This window comes from Cotesia typhae, unplaced genomic scaffold (assembly GCF_013202065.1).
Source record: "Cotesia typhae breed Kobodo isofemale line unplaced genomic scaffold, CoteBio_Ctyphae contig_119, whole genome shotgun sequence".
NCBI lineage: Eukaryota > Metazoa > Arthropoda > Insecta > Hymenoptera > Braconidae > Cotesia > Cotesia typhae.
This window is the reverse complement of record NW_027423712.1, coordinates 3,372,584-3,399,100: the sequence shown is the minus strand read 5'-3', so window position 1 is coordinate 3,399,100 and position 26,517 is coordinate 3,372,584. Positions and strand designations below refer to the sequence as shown.

The 26,517-nt window shown below is 28.8% G+C and overlaps 1 protein-coding gene across 2 annotated transcripts in view; it reads left to right on the top strand.

The window, feature by feature from the left end:
• Positions 1-4,980: 4,980 nt before the first annotated feature.
• The window catches only part of Cmpy (crimpy), a 236,374-nt gene continuing 214,837 nt past the window's right edge, over positions 4,981-26,517 (top strand). The window contains exons 1-2 of one of the 2 annotated variants that reach the window (XM_074249709.1): positions 4,981-5,921; positions 6,393-6,532. In XM_074249709.1, the coding sequence (XP_074105810.1) occupies positions 5,776-5,921; positions 6,393-6,532 (286 nt within the window). In that variant the 5' untranslated portion in view covers positions 4,981-5,775. The remainder of the gene's footprint in view (positions 5,922-6,392; positions 6,533-26,517) is intronic. The other variant, XM_074249718.1, reaches the window with a different exon arrangement.

Below are 26,517 nucleotides of genomic sequence, written 5' to 3'. Positions count from 1 at the left end.
GCCGAACTACTTTCCTTTCAAAGCTCATTCATTTAAAAAAAAAATATATGATTATGTGAAAATAAAATTAAATCATATTGATTCTTCGATTGTTCATAGCTCAAAATAGGTCGAAGTATGATCCTAAATCTATTAAACGCAAGATGGATGCTGTAGTATTTTTCGAAATTCAACTGAAATTTGAGACTATAAATATTTCTGAAAACAGTCAAAAAGAAATTAGTTCAGTTTGTTGAGTGTCATTGTAGTAAGATACTTGATAATATATTGCGGGTCGCTTTTACAAACTATTAATATTGGCGTTGTGCTACGTTTTAAGGTTCTTGTTTAGTTCGCACTTCTAAGATATAATAGTTTTAGTCAAAGACAACCAAATCAACTGTGCAACAGAGTTCTATCTAATTTCAGAGTTCAAAACTCGACTAAATTGATTGTTGATCAATACACAAAAGTCGAAAAAAACTGGCCAAGAAAATTTTTTAAAAATAAATTTCGATTTCTTCAGAAAAATTCGAAGACCTCAAGAATGCTTAGAAACTAATTCTTATGTTAACGACTGTAAAAAGGCAGGAAATTAGTGTGTTGTTTCAGAGATGGTTTCTAGGGTCAAATATTCTTCAAATTTTTTCTGATTGATTCCAAAAATATTTTCAACTTCTCACTGAAAAAATAGTGAATTTTAAGTTATCGCTCTTAGTATAAGTTTCAAAAATTGAATTTTTATTGGGTTTACGTTTTAATCTTACTAGAAAATCGAATGCGCTTTGCGCGCTTTTATAAAAATATTTATTTATCGACAATTTAATTAATCAATTTTTTTCACAAATTTTACTCATTAATATTTAACCGTTGCCATGGTAACCGTTGCCAAAGTGGTTACTATAGCAACGAAGAGCGACAACAATGAAAACGTCATATCAACTTTTTAGTAAGGGATATATGCTTGGATATACCCATTTTTGGATAATTAAACTTCTCATAATCTTTTGAGTTTTGAATGTAGATTTACTAAATTGAGATTTTTCGAAAATTTGAGCTGGATTAGTGGAATAGATTTTAAACAATCTCGAAAATGAAACTTTTTTAAAAATTTCATTTTTAATAATCTACATTTCCGTTTTAAGCTACTTTATAGTAAAATTCCGTAATATAATCAACTCATAAAAGAAAACATATTGACAATTTATTCGTGTTTGTAAAGGGTTTAAAAATATCGAGATTCTTCAGGGTAATTTTTTTTTTATTGTAGAAGGTAACTATTAATTCTGATAAAATTGTGCGTGTAATATTTTAGATATATCTTAGGGTGCATTGATATATCGTTTGCATGGAATATCTTTTTTACTTTGTTTTTTTTTTTGTAAGTGTTGGTTGTACGTATTTTCTCGTTGTTCAGAAGTTTTCTAATACATTTATACAACTCTAGTTGTTCTCTATATACTCTCCATAACTGTATCCGTGAATGAATGAATGAAAGAACAAATGGGAATAACCCAAGAAATATTTTTACTCTGACCCTCACGGATCCAAAGCTTGAGAATAATTGGGTTTAGTCAGGGTGTAAATGCCTTTCACCTTTACCTCTTTACCATCCTCTCAAGTCTTTACAACGTTGTACTTTATTATACGTGAATATAGCTCTATTTTATTCTCCTCTCGTGAACTATAAAATAGTTTTTTTTACGTGACCAATTTTTTGCTGTACAAATTAAAGAATAAAAAATAATTGTGGAAGTTATAATTCTATTCGTCTGTGCATTTTTTTTATTTCAAGAAGATCGGAGTATTCTTTGACTATTTTCTTTACTAAAGTAAATATGAATAAATGCTAAGAAATAAAATGAACCATTACAGAATTTTTTTGTGAAATAAAATTTTTTTAACACGCTTTTTATTAGTTTCGTCTGTATCTAAGTTTCTATATATCTATAGATCTTATAGGAATCTTTAAGCCCAATCTTTAGCCACTTCAAAACGTTGGATTAAATTAAAACGTTGCAAACTCTTAAAAAACTGATGACAATGTGTGAAAATTTAATAAGTTCGTCCAATTATACTGGCCAGGATCTTCGGAATTAGAGATTTTTCTTACGTCTGAAGACATGGTAGTGTCTTTCATTAAGTACACAGAAAAAAAGGTTCACTTTAGCCAAGAAAATATTTTTCTTCCTAATTACTTTCTTGAGTGGAAAAAAAATTTTTTTTGACACAAGAAATTTCACTTATTCCAACAAAATTAATCTTCTTCCTTCAAGAAATACGTAACTTGATCCAAAAAAAATTATTTAAGTCAAGAAAATCTTATTGTTTTGAAAAAATTCAGCCTCTCGCTCCAAAAAATTTAGTTCTTGATAGAAGAAAATTTTCTTGTCTTGAGAAAATTTCTTTCTTGCTCCATAAAATTAAATATCTCGATGGAAGTGAATTTTCATTAATAATTTTATTGGTTAATATGTCAAATGGGAAGATCAAATAATATTGAATTATTTTTTTTTCATTCAATCTGTATAATTGCACGCTAAAATAATATAAAATGGGTATCAAATATTTAAGAGAAAAATTTTCTCAAGGTGAGAAAAATTTTTTTTTTAGCTGAAGTAGGTGGCATTGCTTCCCTAAAATATCTAAAAATCTTGATCAAAAATAAAAATTTATTGTATCAAGTATTTATGATAATTTGAACTAAGAAAAAATTACTTCCACCAAGAATAGAATTTCAAGAAAAATTTTTGCTTCAGCCAAAACAATTTTGGTCTTCTTTCAGGCACTCGAAAATTTTCTTGAGCCAAGAATTTTGTCCTCCAGTCAAGAAATTTTTCTTTATTTTATCCGAAAACATGAAAGTGTCTCACATTTAAATTTATCAGTGAGAGATACTGAGAAACAGCTACCACATTTGAGGAAGGCAGCAAGCGCGCAAATCACCCACTCCCATTACAGGGAGGTAGTTATAAACTTAATAAACTGTAGTTCCAAAAAAAAAAAAAAAAAGAAAAAAACACGTTTCAATGGCGATTTGAACTAAAAAGTAAAAAATATATAATAATTGAAAAAATAAAAAAATACACTTTTATAAAAAAAAACAACTAAAACGAAGAAATTAATTTTCAATGAATTTAAAATAAAAATAGAGTGATTAACAATGTTTTTTAAACTATTGTTTATTTTTTACTTCATTTAATTTTTATTTTCATATTAAGTGATGAATTATCAGATTCATAATACACACCGAACCTAACAATATAAATCATAGTAAATTTTGATATGATAGTGACTTGACTTGTGGTGGCAAAGATAAATTTCTTATAACTTTCAATACAGAAAATCTTGGCAAAATATCATAAATAATTGATTTACTTTCAATTTCATATAGTCATCAAATGATTGATTATCAATGTAGCCAGTTTTTCTAACTTATTATTAGAATAGATTACTATACAGAATTTAATTTTATATTATATAAAAACCTCGACAATCCATCGTCATTTTTTATTATGACTCAAATTTTACATATGACCTACGCAATTTATAAAATTTTTGAAAATAATATCTTTATATTATTTGTCATATCCATTGTTAATTCATTTAAATAAATTCTCGTGGTTTATAAAATAATTTTCAATATTTATATTTATTTATAATCTTTACACGACGTTTTATTAATCTTCAGGCTTCTTCAAGTACTGAAAAGGACAAATTATAAAATTAATGTAATTTTGTAACATTCGACAGTAATTATTTTTAGAGAAAAGTTTAATAACTATTTATATTAAAATTAGCATGTACATTAAAATATAATGCAATCATCTTTCTACATAATTTAAAAATTTGTTCGCTTCCATTACAATTTATTGTCATTGCTGTGATAAATGTTACATCATGAATAAATAATTTAGATGAAATTAGTATTTATGAATGCTAATACGCTTGAATTGAAACTAATAATACACGGATTATAGTACTTTTTCAAAATACCATTGAATTTTTTGACCAGCCGGGATTGTGACCTACTTGCTCTATGTGTTTGAAAAATTTTATCGAGTGTGGAAAACTCCGTTTAAGTCTGTTGATCAGATTACAAGATATAATTTAGAAATATTTAGGAACCTGAAAATAATGTTACGTGTTAATAAAGTGTTGATAAAATTTTTTTTTTCACTTTCATAAAATAATAGTAGATGTGTTTGAAATTGAATAAATTAAAATGACCCTATATTCAAAATTGATAATGATAAAAACATTGGAGTGACCGTCTTCTGACTTTTTTAATCTTTTAATGCCCTTAACAAAAAGACATCATTTTTATCGATCGTTTAAATAAAATATTATAATATTCAAGCATTAAAATTTTACAAAAAAACGTATTTCAATCTGGATGGTTTCGATTAAAAAAACGAAACATTTCAACGAAATGAAAAAACAAGGACTTAATGGAGCAACCTTTTTTACAGCGATGGCATTTGGCGGAAATTTTTTTTTATCGTTATAAAGTAATAAGAAATAATTATTTCCGAAGCCCGGCATACTTTGATATAGCTTGTAGTGAAAAGTGATTTTTTTTCATAATTTTACATGATTTACTATTTTTATAGAAATTTACAAGTTCCTTGACAGGAAGTTGATAGCATAAATTTATATTTAGATTCGTAATATTTTTATTAATGTATTTCTCAATTTAATCAATATGAATATTGATTTTTATTAATGGTCATATTTATGATTGTACTAAAAAGTATAAATTATCAAGAGTTATAATTATGAAGTTCGTTCAATCGGCATAATGTGAGCATGATCAAACGGGAAACTCTGGTAATTCCAGTTGAGAAAAAATTGTTAGTAAAAGCTTAATTTTGTTGTTTGATTTGATATGAAGGCGAAACAGCGCCGACGCGGGTTGATAGGATCACCTAGGTTCACATGCCGTTTTCGAATCAGTCTGCGTTCGTCCTGCATGCGGAATGTTCGTAGTTTGTTGTGTCCTAAATTTCGATTCTTAATCTTCGTCACCAGATTCATTTACTTGTATACATTACATAAATAACTAATTGTTTATTAATAACAACACGATTTCGCATCATCGGTTATGTATGATTAAACATCTACGAGTTTTGTGTTAATTAAAAATTTTTCCATTTTATAAAGAGAACATTTTAAAATTATAAATCAAATAAGTTACTGAAAATTTTAAATGATAACAAAATTTTTTATTCATGTATTTTTATGAGTGCTACTAAATATTTTTGTTGTGTTTAACGTCAGATTTAGTATTGCGTGTTGTATTGTGGGAAACAGACGTCGTGGAAAATCTGCATATCACGAAGTGGTGGTTTATTGAACGAGGCACCATCAGACTGGATACAAGTTGCGATAATCTCATTGTTATTCACGTCATAGTGGAGTTAAATGTGATTGTTAACCACGACGTTGACGGCCAAGTTCGCGCTAGTGAACAAATGTACAATGTCAAAGTGCATTTATTAAACATCATATCATAATTATTTTAAACTTATAACGGAAAGGACTAGTTTTTGGTTGTTGTTACTACGATAAGTACCGGTTAAAACTTTACCAGTAACTTTGATATTATCAATGAAACGATAAGAAAGCTATATTTAGTCTAAACATGCTGTTATTCGTGTAATTTCGTTACTTTATTTTACATTTTGAATAGTTATTCATTTATGGGAAATGATATTTTTCGATAAATTAAAATATAACGAAATTTTTGATAAGATAATTGGTAAAAAAGTAATACCGTGGATTTAAAACCGTAAAATGAAAGCTCCACTAATTTTATTTGGTGGTATAATTGTTCTTTCTCTTGCGGTTGCGAGAGCACTTTCATGTATTTGTTCACCATTAGAATGTGACGTTCTTACTGAAGAGGATTGTCCTGGGGGACTTACTTGGGATCCTTGCAAGTACGTTTTAATTTTTAATCATTATTATTAATTAACTATGGATATAATTTAAATATAAAAAAATTTACAATTTTTTCCGTAAATATATCATTTTGTCTTGCTTTTACTTCGAAAATTTTCTCCTTTGAATTAGATTTATTTTCAACTTTAAATTTAAACGTTCTTAGTTGTCCAAATACCTAACAGAGCTTGTAAAAAAACTTTCACAAAAAATTCGAGGACATTTTTGTTTTTTTAGAAACTAACGGTGTGAGATTTAGTCTTCTGATAAATATTCATTAATTTTTTGTGAGACTTACGGATATATTTTTTAAAAATACAATAGTAAAACGTTTTACTTATTTTCTTGCATATATATTATGATTAAAAAAGTCATGAAAATTCTCTATTTGTATTAAAAAATTTTAATATTAATAATATCAACTTTTTTAATAATATTAATAACATCTACTTTTTTTTTTGTTTTTTTAGGTGTTGTAAAGTTTGTGCTCGCGTTGAAGGTGAACCATGTGGCGGACTTTTTGGGTTTTCTGGTCGTTGTGCGGTTGGACTACAGTGTGTCATTAAAAATCTTCGTCCACCTGATGAATTGGATGAAGGAATTTGTTCGAGTAAGTATTCTTCATTTTTTACGTAATGAAAAATTATCTTTATTGTTGAGAAAAATGTGTAACATTATGCTGTATATTTGAAATGTATTATTGATATCTTTGATTATATTTTTTTGCATTGAGTTTGATGAATATTGTAGTTAATTGAATGCTGAAATTTGAGTATATTTTTATAAAAATTAAGCTTTTTCTGAAGTTATGCTCCGTAGAAGAAAAACTAACTTTTTAATTGATAGAAAAATTCTTTTATTACGGATTTAATTAGTTTTTAAAATTTTTTTTTTACTTATTTATACTGTAGTATTAATTACTTGAATTTAATAAATGCTCATAAAACATTCTGTAAAATGTCTAAAGTCAGTCCTGAGATGAATTTCGATAAATTATTTTCTTCTGTAATTGGCTTCAAATTAAAATTTTAAAGAATTTAAAGATATTAGATTTATATTAAGATATTAAATTCATCGAATTAAATATAATAAAATTAATGCAAATAAAAAATAATCATAAAAATATGATTTGCTTTTTTATTCAAGCTAAATAAAATAACTGGTGCTCTAATGCCCGAATTTAGGTATATTTTTCAGAATTAAAAAGTGATTTAAATCAATCAAAAATTGAAATTAATTATCCTACGAGGATTTAATAGTACAGTCGACTCTCGATAATTTTAGACTCAAGAGACCAGAGATAAATTTCAAATTGTCAAGAATTTAAAATAACAAGCGTTTAAATAACCACGAGGGGAAGGGGGACTCAAGTAAATAAAAGTTCGATCAAAATTCGTCATTTATTATTTCTATATTATTATTATTATGTATCAACAATTAAATTCAATAATACAATTATTGAATTATTCACAAATTTTTATTTCGAAAAAAAGTCCGTAATCTTTTTTTTTAATGATTGACTTCCGTTTATCACACGCTTTTTTTCACTTATGGAAAGTCATTTGTTCTTTCTTGGATTCATTTTTATAGCACAAATTAAACATTAACATGACTCATTAACGTATCTATTTCTTTATTTATCGATCAACGTATAAACCCGGAGGTTCATTGGCCGTTAGTCGAGTAATTAAAAACAATATAACAGTAATTTTAATCACAATTGTAATACAGTAATAATCTATGTGAATAATAAAATTAGATAAATTTTGTCTGCGGTGTGTTTGCATGATTAAATAGGAATTAGTGGGAAGTTGCAGGGATGGCCTTTTGGATCAACCGTTGTCCTAATTTTTTTTTTCATTTTTCATTAAATTATGTACATTTAAATATAGATTAATAACAATATATGCATCTAAGTTTTGAGACTTACGTCTTAAAAAAAACGACTGATTTCACGATTGTTCAGGTTTAGAATCGTCCAATTTTAATGGATTTCACTTAAGTATCGGCTGAAGTTTTTAAGTGGCAATATTTACGACTTTAAAAATTTTCAAGAAAATAATTTACAATACCCTCATATTTCGTGTGCCGTTATTTTAGATGCTTATACTTTTCAAATATTTATTTTTTAATTGAGAATATTTTCAATGATTGTTTATTTCAAATTTCGTTAATTTTTAAACTGGTGATATTTTATTGACGCTTTTTTTTTAATTGTTGATTTTACGAATAAATTTAATTGCAAATTTCTTTATTTTTTAATAACTATTTTTGTAATTTTCATATCTTACAATACATTTAGATTTATTAATTTATGCCAAGGTACACCAACCAAATGGCAAATATAAGATAATACAATATTTACAATATTTACAGTAAAGTAGAGTCTTAAAACTAGATTAATCTATATAAACTAAACAAATTAATTGTTCAATCTACAAAAGTACGATAAATACTCAGAAAATTATTGCCTATACAGTTCTCATAATAGTAGTTTTAATAGAAACCTTAATTGAATTAGACGAAAAATTTTATAGACAACAATACAAGGTAAACTAGAGTTCATGTTTCGAAGATTTAATGATAGTATTTAAGTTTTGATCTATGCTCATACTGCTTTCTTCATTTTTAACCAAAAGAAAATTATCAAGTACTAGGAATTTAAATTGCACGCATACGCGCGCGCTTTAATCCTAACCAATAAGGAATCAGTAACCATTTTTTCGATTACTATCGATTAGTTTTCGATACTAAGCTAACTTCAATTCAATCATCAATTTTAATATATAGGATCTAAATTAAAGAAGTAATCGAATATCAGATTTTAAAAAATGTCTAAGCTCGATGCATTTATAATCTCTGATGAAAGTTCTTCCTAGAAACGGATAGACGTAACATTTAATTCATTGTAAACATTATTTACGTTTCTAACATTTGAGAACTATTATTTTTTACATCAACAGATTCGGTAGAATCTGGCGCCAAGTTCTGTTCTCAAGCCAGACTACCGAGTGTGTATATACCGTAAGCAGAATCGTTTTTTGAGGTTACAAGTTTTTTTCAAATTTAATTTGATTTTTAACTTCCCGCTAAGAAAATTGAAAATTGTCAAAAATCGAGAACTTATTGGTTTCACCCCGTTTTTCGAAAATCGAGTTCTCATTAGATCTTGACGTTTTGAGGTCCTAGGAAGCGTCCCTGACTATTCCCGCGATGATGTCCGTATGCCTATGTGTTCCTGTGTGTGTCTGTGCGCGCGCGCGTGTGTGTGTGTGTGTGTAACCCTGTTATGACTTTTGAACGGCTTGACCGATTTCATCGCGGTTAGTGCCATTCGAAAGGGCTTAACCAAACCTAGATTTCCTGAAAATTTGAACCGATTCGGACCAGTAGATTTTGAGAAATTGTAAAAAAACTACAAAAAAAAATTTTTTGAAACGTAGTTTTTTTGGAATAACTTTTAAACGGCTCTACCGATAAATTCCAAAAACTAATCAGCTCTTAACATAAAAAAACCACGTCGATTGCCGTCAGTCCGGTCAAAATCGGTTGATTCGTTCGTGAGTTATCGTGAACGAAAGAAAACCGAAAAAAGTGTTTTTCGGGGTTACTCTGAAATTTTCGGTTTGATCAATTAAAACCTGAAAATAACTTATGAGGATGATGAAACTGCGTCGAATGCCGCCAACCGCGTGGAAATCGGTTGATCCATTCAAAAGTTATCACGATTTGAAAATTCCAAAAATATTGATTTATAAACTCCTATCAAACTTTTGAGCTCGGAGAGCTCAAAACTACACGAAAATTAGATTTTTGAGCTGGAAGAGCTCAAAAACATAATAAGTGCAATATCGAGCGCTTAATTACGAAAGTAGCGGGAAGTTGCAGGGATGACCGTCAGGGTCAACCGTTTTCCTAATTTTTTTTTATATGATATTTCATAATAGTAGTTCATGCTTTTTATTACGCGTATTACTTGATTATTATCAATTATCTTTATAATTTCTATTTAAAATTATTAAAAATAATTAGCACAAACTATAGCGACCCAGATTTTTAAATTTTAACTTTTTTCTTATGTAATATGGAGGGTAGAGGTAAGGAGAATCATCTCATATGGGAGAAAAGTTGAAAAAGTGTCCAGCTGTATGCTATAAATAATAGTTCAAAATTCTTCCACAATCGCGCTGGTTTACATAAAGGGTATGGTATGAATGTAGCAATTGTAGATGAATTGAAGTATGCCGAGTTGAAAAATATAAAATCATTGTCGACTAGAATAGTCAATTATTTAAAATTTCAACAACTTACGTAGTACAGAATATTATAGTAAATATAACGTTAAAAAAATATTATAAGGGAACGTGCACCTAAAGTGATTTTATTTCGTAAACTGTGAATAGTACGCTTATTGGTTTATTAACATTTAATTTTATAAAAAAGTACGTGAATACCAACACAGTTATGGGTAAAATTTGTGTTGTGAAAAGTTGTCCAAGTGGGCGTAAATCCAAAAATAAAAAAAATGGTTCGCCTCAGTCTATTTCGTATTTCCAACCAACAGTATGTAAATTAATTTATTATGAAAAATTTACTTTATAAACCATTGCTTATTTCTATAATTTTTTTAGTCAACGAAGGCATATTAATTTTTTATTTATCTAATTTCACAGACACCGGCGAGATTACAAAATTGGAAAATTTCGTTGGGTATTGAATTAAAGGCTACTGATTACATCTGTCATCTCCATTTTAAAGAGGAACAAATAAAAATGTATGAGAAACTGTACATAAAAAGAGAGCTCAAGATTATGCCTTTAGGAAAAAAAATACTTAAAGAAGAAGCTTTACCAACGATCCAGCATCAGTTTATTCCGATATTTGAAAATGAGCTTCTAACAAGTACTGTAGATGAACTGGAAAAGCCAAGCTTACATTTAAATAACTCTGGAGACGAAGAGCTGTTTCAAGTGCACGAAAACAACATCGAGCCACCGAAAATATTAGCAGATGAAGATGTTCCTAATAATCCAATAGGTGCTGTTGTTCAAAGTAAACAAGACTTGATAGAACCACCTCTCAGTCAAGACGAATCTAAGGATTCCTATAATCTGCAAGAAATCGAAGCTCCAAAATTACCGCCGTTTTGGCTGTATATACCCAAGCCCAATGGATTAGTATTAATGCGAATGGACCCAACAACTCAGCAGATCAAAATTTGGTTACGCTTAAACAAGGATACATCTATTACTGTAAGTATTAATTAATGTTTGAGTAGATACATCTATTTTTTTAAAACAATCATTGATTATTATTTTATTTCAGGTTATTTTTCCTAACAATGAAGAACTACCTCTAAACGAAAAATTGCATTCATTAAGTTGTGTCTATAACTACTTAAAATTAGTGGAAAGGTGGCCTATATGCGTTGGTACTCAGATTGACAGTACTAAGTAAGGATTGCTTGTTTTTTGATAAGTGAATGTATGAACTACTGAGGACAGAATTTATACGAATTGAATTAATATATTTACATTAATTTTCAGGTATTCAAAACTTTGTAAAAATGTGATAGTTGGTGATGACATTTATAAAAGAAACCAAGCTAATCCGAGATGTAAATCTTGTCGAATCTTACGGAATCGATTAGAGAGTCAACTTAGAAGTCGACTTCAATGAATTTGGAAACAACAACTGCTAAAAAAAGACGTGCTTCAAATCTGGTTAAACAGTGCAAACGTTTAAAACAAATGGTAAGTTTTGTAAAATACAATTGTTTGAGGCTAGAAGCAGCATTTCATTCTTACTATTGTTCAAGATTTGTTAATTTAACATTTATTAATTTAACAATTGGAATCGTTTCTAATTTTACGTTTATCACTTCTACTATAAATTCTATGTTTAAGCAGTTATAATGCTTACATAATTTAACGAAGGACGACAACAAAGGGTTTATAAACGTTAGGTGGAGGGTGTATATAATAAAATAATAAATTTTCACATTCCAGTAATAAGTTTTGATACTATATACGTATTGAATTTATCTGACATATAAAGTAGATCTTTACTAATTTTTATCATTTACAAGTACCTTATTGTACACTCTGGCCTTTAATTCAATATTATTTAACAAAATTGGTTATGGGAAAAGTTGATTTCATGCTCGACTGGTTTTTCATTTTCAAAAATATCAACATACAAATACTCTATGACGGTAAAATGGAGTGAGGTCTAGAAATCACAAAATTTATATGACTTTCAATTCATTGGATATAATTAAACAACTTTTTTATCTATTTATTTAACAGGCAAACCTCTCAATTTATACAACTGCAATGGCTACATAGTGTATAAAAATTGATTATCACTCGTAAAAATTTCCTGCTGGATAATATTAATATATGTGTACTTGCGAAGAGTATGCAAACATAATATTACTGATAATCTGTTGAGAAGTATCGTTATATCAACATATATATATATATATATATATATATATATATATATATATATATATATATATATATATATACTATATATATATAGATATATATATCATACTAGAGTATGATCATGTTAATCATTAAATATTCCATTTTTACATGGCAATTTGAAAGTTTTTGGACAGTATTCAATAAGACTAAAGATAAAATAATTTTATATACTTCCTAATGTTTTTAGTTCCATCTAGGGTGATTTATACATACAAATTGGACATAATATTTGCAAGTAATCAATTATTTGATTTGACGAAGCAATTGGAAAGGTGTGTGTTAAGAGCTGTCAGTAAAAACTTGACTAATATTGAAACAATTAGCGAAATAACTATGGAACTCAAAAAAGAAATCGTTTTAAAAATTGGGTGCTTTCAACATGAAAATAGTTTAACGGCAAAGGTTATAGATATTTAAATTGTTATGCGCGCCCATTTTTTGGCTAAGTCAGAGAATAAGCGTTACGAAGCAGCAAAAATTAAAACTAAAATGAATAGAAAAAATGCCAAATTATTGTCATAAACTCAATACTAGTGATTTTTTTATAATTTTTAACATTTAATTTATTATAGACAACTTTATATATACATCATTATGCCTTTCATATTATATTATGTATTTTTAAATAAATTATTTTTTTTAGCGAATAACAATGTTTTAATACGTGAATTGATTGAAGGTTTCTATGTTTTATTCTAAAAAATTTTTAAATGCAGAAATTGAATGTTTATGAGGAAAATTTGTTTATTTTCGTTTTGCTCTTGATTAATATTTGTTTATTTCATTATATTTCTTTACTTATTTACTTTGTATAACATAATTCTTTCTTCTTATTAAAATGTTTATTTATTTTTTAATATTCACAAGTAATAGTTAAATGATACGCAAAAAATCATATGTTGTTTCCTACTTTATGCGGATTTTGAAAGGCGCGCGGTAACTTAGCGGAAGTTTTTCTTTCCTTGTTCATTTCTCAAACCTACTCTAATAATATTTGGCGCTCCCTTTAAAATTTACCCTGATGCTAATGTGGCGCCACCCTAATTTAATACAGTTCGACGAAAACTTTTTCACATACACAGATGATTCTCCTTACCTCTACCCTCCATATCTACTTTTATAATTTAGATGAAAAATATGAAAATATATCATGTAAGCAAACTATTTGTAACGTGATTGGACAAATATATCATAAGCATAAAAATATATGCAAATCCTAAACTAATTTGAATTCTAGTTATGTAAAAAGCGGACGGCCAGAGACTAAATAATATAACGATGCATGCTAATCTTATAATAGATGGGAAACTACAGTGAAAAAAAGATATTTGACAGCTTGCAATTACACACGCCAGGCGGCGCAAGAATAACTTTTACATGAACTATAGCTTAAAGGGGATAGTTTGCCACCGGAAATGTATTAAATTAACATTGTCAATTTTTATTATAATTACAAAAAAAACTGAAATCCGAACAAAAGCAGTTTCACTGTAAAAAAATCGTGCCAAGTCCACGTTCATAAGACTATTAAGAAAAAAAAAATTTTATTTCTTTACAAAAAGATATAAAATAAAAAATTAAAAAATCCAAGTAACCAATATGGTTGTATATGATTTTCGAAAATTAAAAAAAAAATTTTTGTAAATTTAAAAATTAAAAGAAACAATTTTGGAACGTACTTGGTGTGCGTTATTGTGTACTTCAATTTTTTTTAAGTGTCCTAGTAGATACAATTTAGGAATTTCATAATAAGTGAAATATTTCGTAACTACGCACACTAAATACGTTCCAAAATTGTTTCTTTTCATATACAATCATATACAATCATATACAATCAAGGAATGCAGCGGTGGAAAGGTGATAAAAATCATTGGGCGATGGTTTTTTGAGTTTCCTTAACTTGTTAAAAAAAAAATTTTTCCAAAAAAAATTTTTTTTTTTGAATTTTTTTTTTTTTTGAAAATTTAAGCACTTTTTGGAACGAAAATGTGGAAAAAGCTCGAAAAAACCATTTTTTTTCTCATTTTTAAAAATTATGAGCTTTTCAGAGCAAAAAACGTGATCCTTTAATTTTTTCAAAAATTCGATCAAGTGAAACAAAAAAACGGCTGGCTGGATTAATTTGATTCTTTGTAGGGTTTTTGTGGACATATTGAACTGTGAAAAGCACACTTAACATTAGTGGTTTCCTCAATATTTTCGATCCAGCGCTTGATTTTCCAAAAACCACTAAAAGCCCTTTTTTGTTGCATTTTCAAATTCATGTGACGGAAAGAAAAAATTTTTTTCGAAAAAACAATGGATAGTCGTTAAGGGAATTCATTCAAGTTCTTGAAACCCACCTTTAACTTTCTGTGCGATCACTGGTTGCTGAGATATCGATAATCAAAGACAAAAAGATCCTTTTCCATTTGAAGACCGATATCTCAGCGAGGAGTGGACGTATCAGGGTGTTTAAAAAAAGAAATTAAAGCTAAATGAACAAAGTATCCGATCCTTATGGTGGTTAAGCTAAAAAAATTTTTTCCACGCCCGTAGACCAAAAAAACAACTAAAAAAATTTTGAGAATTTTTTTGTTGCTGGTTTTTCTACGATTACTCAGAAACCGCGGAGGCTACAAAATTTTGAAGTTCTAATCCAAAAACTAAACACTTGGAGCTACAATTTCCTTTTTTTTTATTTCCTGTACGACCATTTCTCTCAAAGTTACGGCCTGTTGAAAACTACCGAAAAATTTGGAATTTTTTTTTGATCCCTTAATTTTTTCCAGTAGTGTATATAGATAATATATCGAAAAATTATTAATCCAAATTTTTTTCTTAATCATAATTAGGAATTCTTTATAGTCATATAGTGGCTATCAGTTTCTAATTATAATAATATATAAATAAATTAAGAGTCTTTTTAGAATAAATTTAAATCGTGTAATTTAAATAGTGTACATTTTTTAAGGTGATAAATTTAAAAAAACTGATTTAAAGGTGAAAACGACGACATTTTTAATAATAATATTTTGGTTTTCAAAATTTATAAGGCAGAGAAAAATTATCAACGGCTATTTATCAGAACTGAATTCTTAAAGTCGGCAGTAGTTAAAATAAGTACAGTTTTTCAAAGTTAAACTGTCTCTGTAGAATGACCTATATTTTTAAAAATCATTATTACAAAAATAACAAAAGAATAAAATGTAACAGAAGATTCATGAAAACGTTAAGATAGATCATTCAATAAAATCAAAACCGAAGAGAATTAATAGCTATTGAATTTAAACAGCCAAAAAGAAAAGTACAATTAAAAAAATGTTTGACATTTTCTTTTTATATTTAATTATTTTACTCGCTGCGATATATATCCATTATCGCTTCAACTTGCTTTATATTCTAGCAGTGTATACTATTTTTTCATTTATTTCATAAAATACCATAAATGAAACAGAATATATCTGTTCACTTTAACGTTGAGTTTCAACGATTTAAATGAAAATAAAAAAAGTTTTCTTTTATTCTTTTGATTGATATAGGAACTCACACAGTACTCTGTATTCATGGAATGTGATGTTTCAAAATAGAAAATGAACAAATTAGTTTAGCTTTTCGTTATTTACATAGGAGTAACTCATATGCTGCTTGTAAATAAATTGCGGAGTAGTATTTCTTTACTATTCACCTTAAAAAGATTTGCTTTGCTTATTATTATGTGGATCTATAGTCACATACATCTGACAAGTATATAGCAATATGAGTTTTAAAAGCTGTATTATCGCATACTCTATGTATGTATGTGCATTTACTTAAATACTTTTCATACTTTTCTTTTCACTTTTCAGTTAGTAACACACATTAAAAAGATTTTTTTCTAAGTTGGAATTTTTTGTTCACAAAAATGAAAAAAAGTTTATTCAGTACTTTTTTCCGAGTTTTTTCTTTTTCAGCAAACATTCAACTCCAATAAGAAATAAAGTTTTTGCTCAATGAATAGAATTGATCGATAGATATCTATCTTTTTCGACTAGTAGATAAAATCTTTTTAAATGAAGCCTTGAAATATTCCTGAAGGAAGAAAAACGAAACCTGTGACAAACAACAGCTTGAGTGAGCAAAAAATAATGGCTCGAAAAAGTACAATAAAAAATACCACTAGGTATGAATATATATAAAAAGATCAAAATTCGCATCCATTAAATTATAGAGACTACAATTTTCAATAGTAATCATCACAAACATATTGATGTCATTTTAATATATTTTTGAAATGATCTATTTCTAAAGTGATGCTTCGTAAAAAATTTTAATTGCATTCATTATTCTTATTATTATCATTTCTCTAGTGGTTCGAAATTGATCAAAGATTAATCAGTTTCAATTAAATTTAGTTAGTCATATAGTTATTTAAAATTTTCTTTTTTTAATTTAAAAATTTCAGTTTAACAACAAATTTTCATTCAATAACTGCTAAGATTTTGGTAAAAACTTTTTGAAGAGAAAACTTCATGAAATGTATTTTTTTATTATTGATGTTTGCAGTATTCAGTTCTCAATTATGTAGAAAATGAGAATGTTGGTATTAAATTTTTCTTTAGGAAAAGGAATTGTTCAGTTTACTAACGTCACTGAAGTAAATCGTTTTTTAGAATATAATAGCGCTTGTTTTCGCTTACTTTATTGGATTTGTTTTTGTGAAGAAGTCTCTTTTAAACTTAAACAATATAAGATAGAGGATGTTAGAAAAATACATCAATAAATCATTATTATTCTCAATAGTATTAATTAAATATATATGTTATAAATGTCATACAAATTTTTTTTATTATATCTTAACAATAAATTTATTATTATGATATAACAATAATTTTTTAAATATATTTTTATGTTAAACTAGCTGTTACCCGCCCGCTTTGCTGGGCAATTATAGAATTGTATTTTTCGATCTAAACTTAAAATTTGATTAGAGTATTGTTTTGACTTTCACAAATTCCAAATTTCATTGAATAAGCATATACCTTTTATCTATGAAATTATTCCAGCTAATATTCATTGTAACTTTCAATGTGCAATCACTATAATGTTTGCGTGGCCTTTTTTTCAAAAATGAATAATAATTGACACGAAGAAAAAAATTTGAAATGAGAATTTGGAGTCTATATATACGATTTATGTTTTACTTTGAGCTCTTCAAGCTCAAAAGTCTGATAGAAGTTTGATGAAACACTATTCTTAAAATTTATCAAATTGCAAGTACTTTTGAATAAATAAAACGATTTTCGAATGAATCAGATCGAAAATTTTAGAGAAATTTGAAAAATTCACTTTTTCCGAATTTCTTCGACAACGATCTCAGGAACCAATCAACCGATCTTGACGTTCTTGGAGAAGATCGACGTGGTTGTTTGAGGTGGTATAGTTATTACTCGTATAGTTATATCATAACATAAAAAATGATCCGAAAATAAATGTCGGAGTTATGTTAAAAAAATACTTGTTCCCAAATTTTTTGTCAACGTCAACGATATTTGTCGAACTAATTAACCGATTTTCACGTTCTTCGCGGTAATCGACGTGGTTTTTTGAGTTCTAATAATTATTTTATTTCATCAAAAACGATTCGAAAATAAATGTCGAAGTTATGTAAAAAATAACACTTTTTTTTGAAATTTTTCGTTTTCGATAACTCACGAATAAATCAATCGATTGTGACCGGTCTGGTGGTTGTCGATGTGGTTTTCCAAGGTTAAGAGCTGATTCGTTCAGCTTAGTTTCTGAGATTAATCGATAAGGCTATTTAAAATGGATTTTTGAAAATATTGTTCCTGAGATTTCTCAAAATCTCGCGAACCGAATTGGTTCAAATTTTCAGGAAATTTAATGGCAATCAAACTTTTTGGAACGCCGCTTATTTCGATCGAATCGGATGAGTCGCTCAAACGTTATGAGAGGTTATGACTTTCCGAATTTAAAAAAATGTTCAATTTTTCTAAGCAGGAAGTTAAAAACAAGAGAAAAATTACAGATGAGGTTGAAGAAGCAGACTTAGAAATTGGGACAATTGAAAAAAATGCTTTAGCATTTGTGGAATTCTCAAAATGACACGAAAAGAAAGAAAAGAAAGAAAAAAGCCACTGTAAGCTCGGTTTCACGGACTATAGCAACAAATCTTACAAACGGCTTCAGAGACGTCTTGTGTCGGATTCCATGGCGTGAATTTTTATTCCTTCAACCCATATTCCTCTAGATCAGGTAACATATGATGCAAGTGGTGATGCCAAGAACAGCTGCATTTGCAGTAAGATGAGACTTCAATAAGATTCAACTTGCGACAGATGCTTGCGATTTTTGTATAGATGTTTTAACTTTAAAGAACTTATATTCACTATCTCGTATTTTTTTTTACTTTTGAAACTTTATTTACTCATCTTATTCAGTTTTTCTTACGTAAACCTGATGTATGTATACGGTTATAACTTATAACATAAAAATATATAAAGTTGTATTACATCATTGCTCACCAATTTATGTATTAAACCCTCCATCGGTCACGAAATGGATGTAGCATCCCCTTTTTATGTTTTAATTTCTTTTTTAATCATTTTGCAAAATGAAAAAGTGTTTCATAATGTATGCAAAGAGTACTTGGCGCAAATTTAAGAGATTTATGTTCAAGTCCCGGTAAGAGTTATCTAAATTTATTTTTCACTTCCTGAAATTTAAACGAATTTCAAACAAGTATTCAGAAAAAATAAAATATTTCTTTTAAAACTGTTCAAAATCTGCTCTTTGTATCTGAAACAGTAAAAATCACCAAGAAGTAATGAATAGTCACTATTTCAAATTTAGAGAGTACAACTGGATTGGTTGAGTTTAAATTTGAGGAAATCTAAAGTGAATTAAATTCGTATAATTACTTTGACCACAATCTCAATTCAATACTTGGTCACCCCATGCGAGATCTAATGACTTCGGAAGGGTGATTAAGGATTCACCGCAATGCTTTTGAAGCTATTATACTGTGTTCTCAGATCATTCACGTTTGACACGCAAACCAAAGAGGTGTATTTTCAATGAAGGCGATGCCGCAAATAAGAAATTACTATTGACTCTGATAACGTGACAACAAAAATTTCGTTAATATGTCATTTTCTCTTCAAAAACATTTTTTCTTTATAATTCTGTGTTTTTAAATAATTTTGAATATTTATTGCGCTTTATTATTTAGATTATTCTAGATTCGTATCAAATCAAGTTGGAATCAAGCTACTATTGGAATCAACCCTTTTCGATTTGAATGAATTTCGGTCCGCATTTTTATTTTAATATCATCGAATGAAGACCTGATAGAAGTAAAAAAATTGAATTGTGATAAATCTAAAGAATTCATTATTTTTGGTCTTTTCTGGTCAATGGTATTTATCTTGGGTAAAATTATTTAGCGAAAATTTAGTTGAACTAAAAAATTCCACAAAAAATTAAATTATTTAACTTATGAAAAATTAGAAACACAGTTTTTTAAAATTAAAACAGTACTTACATTATTAATTATTGATCACGGTATCCTCTGCGCTAGGCAGAAACCCAATTTCAAAGTTCTATTTGAGTTCCTCCAAAGATGTCTTATCTATGCAAGTCATATTTCTAATTTTAACTTGATAAAAATGTAGAAAAAAATTAGGAAAACCGTTGACCCCGAAAACCATCTCTGTAACTTCCCGCTAATTCCATGTCTAAGCGTTTAAAATTGCACTTATGACGTTTTTTACCTTTTTGGGCTCAAAGAGTGAGCTGTTCTATGCTTTTGAGCTCTTTTTCCGAATTTGTTCGACAACGATAAATCATAAACCAATCAACCGATTTCGACGTTCTTGGATAAGATCGACGTAGTTTTTTAAACTCGTATAGTTATATCGTTATATCAAAAACGATCCGAAAAGAAATGTCGGAGTTATGTTATTCGAGACCTAGACAAATAGCTAACAATACATAAGGTAAAAGCCCCAATTATTGACAAGGGTCTAAATATTGACACCCTAAATTATTTTTAAATATATTTAATCATCTGTAATAAGAATAACTATCATATAAATTTTTACTAAATTTTAATTAATTAAAAAACTGAAAAAAAATTACTGTCAGTTCAAAATATTGAATATTAATTATTAAAAAAAAAAAAATAAAGTTAGCACCAGTTTATCAAACTAGCTTACGAACGTTTATTTTCTTAAAAACTTTAATTAAAAAAGCCTTTTTTCAAATGCCGAGATTTAATTAATTTCTTCATCTAATGATATGATCTTCTTTTTAATTAACAATATATAAAAAATTAATGAAATTGAATAGTCCAAAGTAATTGTATCCTTTATAATATTTAAAAATGGGTGTCCATAACTAGTTCATAATTTTTAAGTTGAATCTCACATTGACAGTCATTCGACAGCGCTATGACACCTTTTTTTTACTTTAATCTAAAAAAATTTACAGTAAGAGTTTGAAATGTTCTGATTAAATAAATTATTTTTAAATTAATTTTTATATTGTTAAAAGTAATTAATCATTTATGGAAATGATTATTTATAAATTTTATTTATATTAATAACTAAATAATAAGTTTCGATAAATAAGAATAAGGTGATTCGACGCATGCGCAATATAAATGTCAATAATTAGGGTGAAGGTATGTCAATAATTAGATCAATCAGTTTTATAACCTGCTAATAATTGGTGTATCCGGATAGTCTATTTAATCGCTTAAAATTAGTTAGTAAATCACTTTAGTAAATCACGTTAGTAAATATCACTGATTATCATTTAAAAAAAAGGAATTGATTAGTAAAAACATTACTTGAAACATTACCACGAAGAAAATTCAACGATATTGATATTTGATTGCTTAAAAAAAAATCAAATCACAACTTTGTGTTTGATAATGTCTATCATTGGGGCTTTTACCTTTCGGTGAAATAAAAAGTTTATTAAATACAGAATTTTTATAATTTTCTAAGCATCTGCAGAACAACTGTGTAAGAAAATTCTCTCACGCTCTTAAATTTATGATTTTACAAGTATTTTCCTGGTTCCAAAATATTTTTTCTTTATACCTCGGTCGAAAGTACGCATATTTTGCACGTATTTCGAGGCCGAAAGTAAAAGATTTGTGCATTAATAAAGCTTCATATTCACACTCTAACAGCGGGAACAAAAAATCCTTTCATTAACCCGACTGACATTAGTCATTTGTTACTAACTATGTTTTGTTTACGCTGGTTTTTTACCATTGATAGTACTAAGATACAGTTTGACAGTGACGTGTATACAATAAATCAAATTTAATTATTATTAATTATTGTCAATTTTCAGTTAATGTGCTCGTCTTTTTTATTTTTATGTTTGATGAATTCCAGAAATTTCAGTTTTATTTAATGTTAAGTTCAAAACGTTAAGTTCAAAATACTAAGCTCAAAACGTTTCAAATAAAATGTTGGTCAATTATCTACATTAATTTTTTTTATTTGATGCCTGCCTCCTCGACCAGCAGCACTCGCAAATGTCGTAGGCAGGCATTAATTTTTTTTCGATCCAGTACATTATATTTGCGTACTTTCGACCGGCTATAAAGAAAAATAGTATACACCCCACGAACAGAATTTTGAGAACTCTGAACTGCGCGCCATGGGCATCATGGCGCGCAGTGCGGAAATCTCAAACTTTCTGCCCTAGTAGTGTAATATACTATTATTTTATTTATTTTTCTTTTTACAAAATTTGAGAATAGTTATTTTCGATACGTATGCTTAAAGGTAGCTATTTTGGTAAGCTTGAAGTGAAGTCAAGATGCTAGTTATTTTCAAAACTTTCCACTTTTTTAACTTGCTGCTAAGAAAATCGGGAAGTTATTGGTTTTACCCCGTTGTGAAAAAATACAGTTTTATCAGATCTCGACGTTTTAAGGCCACAGAAAGCTTTCCTGACTATTCCCGCGATGGTGACACTAGGTGTGTATGTGTGTGTGTGTGTGTGTGTGTGTGTGTGTGTGTGTGTGTGTGTGTGTGTGTGTGTGTGTGTGTGTGTGTGTGTGTGTGTGTGTGTGTGTGTGTGTGTGTGTGTGTGTGTGTGTGTGTGTGTGTGTGTGTGTGTGTGTGTGTGTGTGTGTGTGTGTGTGTGTGTGTGTGTGTGTGTGGCCGTATGTAAACTTCTCATAACTTTTGAACGGCTTGACAGATTTCATTGCGGTTGGCACTATTCGAAAGGGCTTTACCAAACTTAGATTTTCAATAGAATTTGGACCGATTCAAACCGGTAGATTTTGAGAAGTCTCAAAAAAACTACAAAAAAATTTTTTTTCAAATGTAGTTTTTTCAGAATAACTTTTAAACGGCTCTACTAATCGATTTCAAAAACTAATAATCTCTTATCATAAAAACCAACGTCGATTATCGCCAGCCCGGTTAAAATCGGTTGATTTGCTCGTGAGTTATGCGAGTATAGCTCTTCCCGACCAGAAATTTAAAAGTAAAACCAATAGGGTCCCCATTGGGATCCCCTGTTGGGGCCCCACATTGGGATGTAACGCAAAGACCAATGGGGTCCTCATTGGGCAATCCCTCGGGCCCAATGGGAAAATCCCCATCAAAGCTCAATCTAAATTTTGGAAATAAAATAGTACAATTTTTGAAAAAATTAAGAATAATTTAGGATCCGATACTCATATCATATTTGAACTTATTTACGATCTTTATTTGCATTGATACAGACTTATCGATTGAAAAAATCCTTGGCGTGGGTTGGGCTCGAACTGGGGTCCTTAGTTTCGTCAGTCCTTCACGTTACTTCTGGTCCAAGCAGGAATACTGAAGAATACAATACTCATTTGGTGCACACCAACTCAAGCTTCAAGAATGTATTTTTATTTATTTAATTAACTGACTTGAAAATACAATTTTGTAGAGGTTTTCTGTTGAAAATTATTTTGGTAAACAATTTTTTTTCAAAAATTTGAATTTTTCGAAAATTTTGATTTTTCCTCTAAGTGGCATTTTACGCGAATTTGAACAGTTTTCAGAATTTTTTATTATTATCTACTGGGTGCTTTACCTTTCTTAACGATTACTTTTTATTTTTATTTCTATTTTACTTATGACAAATATATACAACTAATATAAGCACACACATATTTGGATGATTGTTTTTTATCTAAATTAACGATTGGTTAAATTTACAGATTATTTATGAATTTCGCAGTCCAGTTTTTCAATAGATCTCGGATAAAATAAACTTTATGCCATGGCAATTATTCATTATTTCTACGTTAGGTTTTCCCAATGAGGTCCCACAGAGATCCCAATTGGGAAAAACTGGCAATAATTTATTATTTTTACGTTGGGTTTTCCCAATCGGGTTCTCATTGGGTCCTCGTTGGGTTTTCCCTCTTGGGCATGCCCCGTTGAAACCCAATGGGGCCCCAATGTATACCTTGAGCATTCCCAAAGTAATTTCTAGTCGGGTTTTGAGCCCAGGCATTGGCCTCTTCGGAGGTAGCCGAAAGCCTCACCACATATTCTTCATTAGTGAGTTATCGTTGTCGAAAGAAAACCGAAAAAAGTGTTTTTTCGAAATTACTTTGAAATTTCTTGTTCAATCAATTTATTCTTAAAGATTCTTTATAAGGCTTTGAAAACTGCGTTGAATGTCGCCAACCGCGTGAAAATCGGTTCATTCATTCAAAAGTCATTGCGGTTTGAAAATTCAAAAAATAGTGTTTTATTGAGAACAGATCTGTCAAAATTAAACCTCTATGAGACTTTTGAGTTTGAAGAGCTCAAAAGCATAGAAAAGCAATCTCTTTGAGCTTGGAGAGCTCAAAACAACATATACATTGTATTTTTAAGCTGGAAGAGCTCAAAAACGCAATAAGTGCAATTTTGAGCACTTAAGTATGGAATTAACGGGAAGTTGCAGGGATGGCCTTGAGGGTCAACCGTTTTCCTAATTTTTTTTGTTAAATTAATTTTTTTTGAATATCGTATGATAGAATTTTTCCCTTTTTCACGCCCACACACTCACCGTCCAGAATAATTACATTTTATGCGGCATAAAGTGACCAATCTAGAGTTGATGGGATAATCCGCTCAATACTTACATATTTGGTTGAAATTTGATGTGAACTAATAAGCTTTGCAGCTTCCAACATCCAGAAAATTATTAACCTACAAAGGAGAATTATGTGTTATCTACAAACAAGGTACTCAATGGTCGTTTACTTACTTTGTTTGTAATTTACATTTGAGATCAAGTATGTTGTGGATAACGATGTTAGTGCAATTGACATATCGTTGCAAGTAAAGGGAGTTTGTAGTACTTTCATTGCTCAAGATGTCGCTAGAAGCTAACAGTATGATGCTGAATGTAGTTCCTTTGATAAACGCCGAAGAAGACAAAACTAGTTATGTTTTACAATAATTTAGACATAACGTTGTTAGGTGCATAGAGTTACCGTATGTTTTGAAGCCATTGATGAATAAGATCTTTAATTAACTGCCCTTGCAAGTTTACCTGGTTATCAAATCTTTCATCGAAAACAGTAACAGTAACAGTAGCCTTTCATCATAAATGATTGCCGAGAATGGGCCTACGAATAAATGAAGAAACCAACAATTGAATGTTTCGAACGCTTTGAAAGGTTTTCCGGAACTATTCTATTACCAAATGGCAAAATACTTAGAGAATTTTTCTGAATTGGTACATGGAAATTTATAAAAAAAATAGCAAGTTTATATGAATTAAATATAAAAATTACATATTCGAGTTATGTAACAGTAATAAAAAAAAGACCATTTGGCAGCGGAAATAAAAGTAGATTTCTCAAATAAAAAAAAATTATTTTTTATTATAAAATGATATCACAGTCAATAATTCTAAAACAACTGCAACAATACAGCTGTTTCTTTGAATGAACTCTAAAATGAGTAATATTGAAGCTATCATTACTTCGAAGGAGTGAAAATTGAAGCTTAACAAAAGAGCTTTACTATGTAATTTACCGAATTTCAATATCTTGGCTAGTTCTGATCTTAAAAGAACCTGAAATTTTTAGAAGAGTGTTTTTCTTTTTTCCAAAAATATGAATTTTTGAATTTCCAAGAAAAATTTTTTTTCGAAATTAAATTAACTTCCCGCTAATTCCATGCCTGGACGTTTAAAATTGCACTTAAAACGTTTTTGAGCTCTTCGAGCTGGAAAATACAATTTGTGTGTTATTTTGAGCTCTCCGAGCTCAAAGAGATAGCTTTTCTAAGCTTTTGAGTTCTTCGAGCTCAAGTCTGATAGAAGTTTGATAAAACACTATTTTTGAATTTTCAAACCTAATAATTTTTTATTGAATCAACCGATTTTCACGCGGTTGGCAACATTCAACGCAGTTTTTTAAGCATCATAAAGAATCTTTTCGGTAAGCTTCATAAAGAGTTTTTTCGGTTTTCTTTCGTTCGCGATATCTCTCGAAAATATCAACCGATTTCGACCGAATTTGCGGCGATTGACGTGGTTTTTCAAGGTTAAGAGCTAATTAGTTTTTTGAATCGATCAGTAATGCAGTTTGAAACTTATTCTCAAAAAACCCCTTTTAAAAAATTTTTTTCTTAGTTTTTTTGAGATTTCTCAAAGTCTACAGGTCCGAATCGGTCCAAATTGTATCAAAAATCTAATTTCAGCTAAGCCCTTTCGAATGGCGCCAACCGCGATGGAATCGGTCAAACCGTTCAAAAGTTATGACAACATCGCGGCGGTAGTCAGGGAAGTTTCCTGTGACCTTAAAATGTCGAGATCTGATGAAAACTCGATTTTCGCAAAACGGGGTAAAAACAATAACGTCCCGATTTTTGAAAATCTTTGATTTTCTTAGCGGGAAGTTAAAAAGACACATTGAATTCCATTTAATTTTTAATTTCTTACTCTTGCATGAATAATTTAGTTTTTTTGAATATTTTGAAACATTAACATTTTTAATTAAAGTATTGATATGTATTAATACAATAATCTAAGTCAAATTAGTGTGAATTGATCGTTATTATATATAAATATATAAAATTTTGAACGAACGATATTTTCTGACTCAATT